The sequence below is a fragment of the Sinocyclocheilus rhinocerous genome, unplaced genomic scaffold (genome assembly GCF_001515625.1).
Source record: "Sinocyclocheilus rhinocerous isolate Xijiao unplaced genomic scaffold, SAMN03320098_v1.1 scaffold54, whole genome shotgun sequence".
Taxonomy (NCBI): Eukaryota; Metazoa; Chordata; class Actinopteri; order Cypriniformes; family Cyprinidae; genus Sinocyclocheilus; species Sinocyclocheilus rhinocerous.
Window position 1 is genome coordinate 1311714 of NW_015647078.1, and position 6873 is coordinate 1318586.

Here is a 6873-nt window from a genome sequence, read left to right on the forward strand (position 1 = left end):
CCCTGGAGCACAAAAGCAGTGTTAAGTCGCTGGGGTATATTTGTAGCAATAGCCAACAATACATTGTATGGGTCAAAATTATAGATTTTTCTTTTATGCCAAAAATCATTAGGATATTAAGTAAATATATTTTGTTAATTTCCTACCGTAAATATATCAAAACTTTATTTTTGATTAGTAATATGCATTGCTAAGAACTTAATTTGGACAACTTTAAAGGTGATTTTCTCAGTATTTTGATTTTTTTGCACCCTCAGATTCCAGATTCTCAAATAGTTGTATCTCGGCCAAATATTATCCTATCCTAACAAACCATACATCAATGGAAAGCTTATTTATTCAGCTTTCAAATGATATATAAATCTCAATTTTGAAAAATTGACACTTTAAAGACTGGTTTTGTGGTCCAGGGTCACATATTAGTTGACCATAGAAGTGACATAGAAGTTTACCTACTATGTAGACTTCCACTTTTGAGCACCCGAGGAAGGTGAAAAGGGTCCATGAGGGACAATTTGTTAGTAACTTGGTGTCTTTCTTTGACCCAAAATCCACATAACTGTATATTTAATATCAAATATGAGCTGATTGGCTACAATCATATTCTTTTTCTCCACAGCCCTGCTGTCGTTCACACTGGTGCACTATATCTGTGCCTTTGCTGCTGTGGTTTTGTTCTATATATTCTACACGCAGCCGGAGGACTGCGCCGAGCACAAAGCCTTCATCAGCCTCAACCTCATCTTCTGCATCATGGTGTCTGTGGTGGCTGTTCTTCCAAAAGTGCAGGTCATTGCTGGTTTTCTTGCTTTTCTCTCTGAATGGATGCAAACAAGATAAAGCAGACAAGTCTGACAGAATGTGAACATTTGCGTATCATCAGATCTGCACACATCACATACACTGACAGAATGATTTAGATTGTGGGTAACTGTGTTACAGGAGGCTCAGCCGAGCTCTGGGCTGCTCCAGGCGTCTCTCATCTCTCTCTACACCATGTATCTCACATGGTCTGCGATGAGCAACAACCCCAGTGAGTCTCGCAAACAGATCTCATGAGATGAACTTCATTGAATGCTTTTTTGTTGTACCTCTGAACTTTCTGATTGAATTTTAATTCATGAGAATCTAGTTCATAAGCACCCTCATCTCTGAAAGAGTCGGTCAGGTGAAAGGGTGCTTATATGCACAATAAAAAGTTGACAACTTTTAAGAATTTGACATTAAGGTGATTGACACACAGTGCAGTCAAAGTTAAACAAAAACGTACACCTATTTTTTGTGTGTGTGTGTGTCTGTTTAAACTTTTATAACTAGAGAACTTGCCTAATATATTTTGTTTTAAAAGACATTTTCTGCCATCTAGCTAATTTCATCTTGCTAACTTCAAATCCTCACCCTTCAAAGGTATGTCAACAAACTTGAATGTGCAAAATGACTGACAAGCAAAGAGAGAGAGTCTAGGAGGCCATCACAGAAACAAGTGACACCTGTTTCTGTGATTGTTTGCAGAAATTAATTTTTATTAATGCTGGGCTATGATTAATCGCGATTAATCGCATCCTAAATAAAAGTTTTTGTTTATATAATATATATGTATGTGTACTGTGTATATGTATTATGTACATATAAAGACACCCATACAGTATATATTTAGAAAATATTTGCATGTATTTACATATACATATAAATATATTTAATACATAAACATAACAATTTTTCTTAAATATATGCATGCATGTGTGTGTATTTATATATATATATATATATACATAATAAATATACACAGTACACACACATATATAAACAAACTTTTATTTTGGATGCAATTAATCATTGCCCAGCACAAATTTTTTTTTATGTACATTTCCAATCAAAAGTTTGGGGTCTATTGGATTTTTAATTTTTTTTTTTAAGAATCTCAACAAAGCTGCATTTCATTGTTCAGAAATAGAGTAAAAACTGTAATATTGTGAAATATTATAATAAGCTAAAAGAACTGCTTTCTGCCATAATATATATTAAAATGTAATTTATTTCTGTGATCAAAGCTGAGTTTTCAGCATCATTACTCCAGTCTTCAGTGTCACATGATCCTTCGGAAATCAATGCAGAAAACAGTTGTGCAGCTTCATATTTGTATAGAAACTATGATCTTGTTGTTGTTGTTCAGAAGAACAGTATTTATTTGAAGCATCTTTTGTAACATTATAAATGTCCATACACTCATTTTGGTCAATTTAATGCATCCTAGCTGAGTACATAACAACAACAAAAAAACTACCTCTTTTTAAGGTAGTTTCATTGCTATTATTGTCGGATAATAATCTGTATGCTGTCTCAAACTTCATTTCGTTACCAAAACTGAGAAATCACATGCCTGATAAAGTTTTACCAAAACAAAGGAATTCTCGGAAAGACATGGGGAAAAATTCCAGATGCAGGTTGTTTGTTTACATAATTGGATTCTGGGAAGTAAGACATACATAAACACATGGAGCTGCTTGAATGGAAAAAATGACAAACCTCAGCAACCTCCAGGCCAAATGTAATGGGATGTAATGCAATTAAAGTTTAAAGGAGCTTTTTTTTTTTTTGCTGTGGAGCGCAGTATGGAAATTCTGTGTAACAATCCCTTTAATTGGCCCTGCTTAACTCACAGCCAGTGCTTAATAGCCCAGGTAGCATGTGTAAAATGAATACCAGAATCACTATCTGTTTTAGAGTGTATGCTATGCTCCTAAATAACCTGTTTCTCATGTGTTGCATTGCTCTTGTCTGTGCACAGATCGTAAGTGTAACCCGAGTCTGTTGAGTCTGGTCAGCAGCGGGCCGACAGCAGTCACTCCCACCAGCGCCCCCGGCATCCAGACACAGTGGTGGGATGCCCAGAGCATTGTGGGGCTGGTCATCTTCCTCCTCTGCACACTGTATGCCAGGTGAGCTGGTTACCATCGTCCTCACCACTGCCAGAAGCAGACAAAGAAATGCTAAATGAATACAAGCTGTGCTAAAGTTTTTTTTTTCTTCTTCTTTTAATTGTGTTCAAATAAATGTGTATTGGTGTATTTGCTTTGTGTGTGTATGTATGTATGTATGTATGTGTATATATATATATACACACACACACACACTAACGGTCAAAAGTTTGGGATCAGAACGATTTTTAATGTTTTTACTGCGGTTTCTTCTGCTCATCAAGGCTGCATTTATTTGATCAAAAATACAGGGAAAAAATTTAATATTGTGAAATATTATTATGATGTAAAATAACGTTTTTCAATTTTAATATACATTAAAATATAATTTATTCCTGTGATCAAAGCTGAATTTCCATCAGCCATTACTCCAGTCTTCAGTGTCACACGATCCTTCAGAAATCATTATAATATGCTGATTTATTATCAGTGTTGGAAACTGTTGTGCTGCTTCATATTTGTTTGGAACCTGTGATACTGTTTTTCAGGATTCTTTGATGAATAAAAAGTTAAAAAGAAGAGCATTTATATAAAATATAAAAATTTTTCTAACAATATACACTACTGTTCAAAACTTTAGGGTCAGTAAATTTTTATTCTTTCTTTTTTTGAAAAAAATTACAACTTTTATTCAGCAAGGATGTTAAATTGTAAAGAAGTGATAGCAAAGATTTATATTGTTAGAAAAGATTTATATTTAGAATAAATTCTGTTCTTTTTAACTTTTTATTCATCAAAGAATCCTGAAAAAAAGTATCGCAGTTTCCAAAAATATATTTGGCAGCACAACTGTTGCCAACATTGATAATTCTAATAATAAATCAGCATATTAGAATGATTTCTGAAGGATCATGTGACACTTTATACTGGAGTAATGATGATGGAAATTCAGCTTTGCATCACAGAAATAAATTATATTTTAAAGGATATTAAAATAGAAACCATTATTTTATATTGTAATAACATTTTGCAAGATTACAGTTTTTTTTCTGTATTTTTAATCAAATAAATGCAGCCTTGATGAGCAGAAGAGACTTCTTTAAAAACATTACAAGTCTTACTGATCTCAAACTTTTGACCGGTAGTGTATATATAATGCATATTCGCTATGTCTACTGACTTAACATAATGATCAAATACAAAGCACATTAAAATCATTGCTATATTCATGATGTATATTTTATTTTACATTACTGCTTAAAATTTGGGCTCTGTAAGATTTTTACAAATGTTTTTTAAAAGTCATTAGGGCTACATTTATTTGATCAAAAATATAGTAATATTGTAAATATATTACAATTGAAAATAACTGTTTCTGTCTTTAATATAATTAATAATATTTAGTTTATTTCCGAATTTTCAGCATCATTTCTCCAGTCTTCAGTGTCACATCCTTCAGAAATCATTTGAATGTGTTGATTTGCTGCTCAAGAAACATTTATCTTTATTAATGTCGAAAACCTGTTGCTGCTTCATATTTTATTTTTGTGCTGAATAAAAGTATGAATTTCTTTCAAAAAAATAAATAAACAATAAATCTCTAGTTTATATCGGCTAAAAATTCATATTCAATATATCGAAAATGTTTAATATATTGGCTAGACGTAAAATTCATATTTGAAATGAAGTCATTTTTAATTCCATTATTTGATCTAAGCCATTTTTTATGCGTTTGCTTCTTGTCTTTTTCTAGCATTCGCTCCTCAAACAACAGCCAGGTGAATAAGCTGATGCAGACAGAGGAAGTTCAGGGGCTGGCGTCCGCTGATGCCTGCGAGGGCGTCTCTGAGGACGGCGTGAGGCGCGCTGTGGATAACGAAGAGGACAGCGTCACATACAGCTACTCCTTCTTCCACTTCTCTCTGTTCCTGGCCTCCCTCTACATCATGATGACCCTGACCAACTGGTACCAGTGAGTGTCTCACAGAGCATCCTCACTCTGTACTGCTGGGGAGCTTGGGAGAGTTCTGTATAGATGTTCATTTGAAGAAATGAGTGACGGATATTTCTTTAAACGTTCTCTTTCCTTCTCAGACCTGAAACCGACTACACAGCCATGAAAACCAGCATGCCGTCTGTGTGGGTGAAGATCTGCTCGAGTTGGCTGGGACTGGCGCTGTACCTCTGGACCCTGGCGGCTCCGCTAATCCTGTCCGACCGAGACTTCAGCTAAACACACAGAAGATTCAAAAAGTGTCCTTGTACTGAAGCAATACACCGAATTCACTTATTTAGTGCTTTACAAAAGTTTCTGTCAATCTTTAAGATGCGCTGAGCACTATGCACTATGCACTACTTTCACAAGACACCTTTCATATTTTTTTTTGTTGTTACTTAATCATATTCTGTTAACAGATATCCTGAACTCTACCCACTGTACACCTCAGGAAGCCAGGATTCTTGATGTAGGTCTCTTGAGCTTGAATTCTTTGAATTATGTATACTTCCATTCACATGTGCACAGTTTGAACATCTATTTCTGGATATTTCATAGTCTTTTATATCTGTCTTGGGTCCAGTTTTGTTACAAATTGCACTACTTTTGATCAAATCAAAGTTGAATGTTCAGTGGATTGCCAGATTGCCTCATGCATATCAAGATGTTTATTTTGATAAAGAGATGTTTATCTAGAGCTTTATCCATTTAGATTTGAAGCTTTATTTTATGAGCTTTATGATGACACTCCTGACCAAAAGTTTGCAGTTTTTCAGATCAGTTGATCTTTTGTATTTGCACTTTTATTCATTCTTATAAAACTTATTAAAAAATAAAATTGTACACACGAGGTTATGGGTCTATAATCCAGCTATTCCTATCCTGATGCTGTAATACAGGAAGGCGTTTCCTCTAGGTGGAAGTGTTGTTCTTACAGAAGTACATTTCCTTTACCTGAAAAGTCATTTGCTATTAATAGCTCATACACTGTAGTTACAAATTTGAACAAACCCATATAATTATGACTGCCGAAAGGTAACTTAAAGGGTTAGTTACATTACATTTACATTTAGTCATTTAGCAGACGCTTTTATCCAAAGCGGCTTACAAATGAGGACCATGGAAGCAATCAAAATTGACGAGAGCAATGATATGCAAGTGCTATAACAAGTCTCAGCTTAATGCAGTACATGTAGCAAAGGTTTTTTTTGTTATTGTATAATGAATAAAAAGAAAACCGATAGAATAGAAAAAGAATAGGGCAAGCTAGTGTTAGAGGCCTTTTTTGCTGTTGTTAATTGTATAATAAATAAAAAGAAAACAAATAGAATACAAAAAGAATAGAGATGCTAGTGTTTGTTGTTTTTTAGGAAAACAAGCAGTAATTGAATAGAGTGCAAGTCTAAAAGGGGCAAGTTTTTTTATTTTATTTTTAAGAATAAAATTACAATAGAGAGTGCTAGAGTTAAGAGGGTCAAATAAAGATGTATTTTAGCCGATTCTTGAAGACGGCTAAGGACTCCGCTGCTCGGATTGAGTTGGGAAAGAAAACAAAAATAACGACTTTATTCAACAATTGTTCTCCCCCGAGTTACTGTCTTCTGCCATTTTAGAGAGTATCACAACACATACGCACGCTTTACCCTAAGCGTAAACAATGCTGATTACGTTCTTGGGTACTTTCCAAAATGGTGTAAGATGTAACTCGGGGGAGAAGAATTGTTAAAGGAGACATATTATGCCCCTTTTTACAATATGTAATATAAGTCTCAGTGTCCCCAGAATGTGTCTGTGAAGTTTCAGCTCAAAATACCCCACAGATCATTTATTATATTATTTTGAAAATGCCTATTTTGAGTGGAAGCAGACCTGTTTTTCGTGTCTGTCTCTTTAAATGCAAATGAGCTGCTGCTCCCTGCCCCCTTTTCCAGAATAGAGCTGTGCCATTACAGCTCGTAC

The 6873-nt window shown here is 34.5% G+C and overlaps 1 protein-coding gene across 1 annotated transcript in view; it reads left to right on the forward strand.

The window, feature by feature from the left end:
• Positions 1 to 5759, forward strand: part of LOC107708726 (serine incorporator 2-like) — a 12130-nt gene extending 6371 nt beyond the window's left edge. Inside the window, exons 6-10 of the mRNA XM_016513022.1 lie at positions 620 to 789; positions 943 to 1033; positions 2789 to 2939; positions 4672 to 4890; positions 5013 to 5759. Coding sequence (XP_016368508.1) covers positions 620 to 789; positions 943 to 1033; positions 2789 to 2939; positions 4672 to 4890; positions 5013 to 5151 — 770 coding nt within the window. The 3' untranslated portion in view covers positions 5152 to 5759. The remainder of the gene's footprint in view (positions 1 to 619; positions 790 to 942; positions 1034 to 2788; positions 2940 to 4671; positions 4891 to 5012) is intronic.
• The last annotated feature ends 1114 nt before the right edge of the window (positions 5760 to 6873 follow it).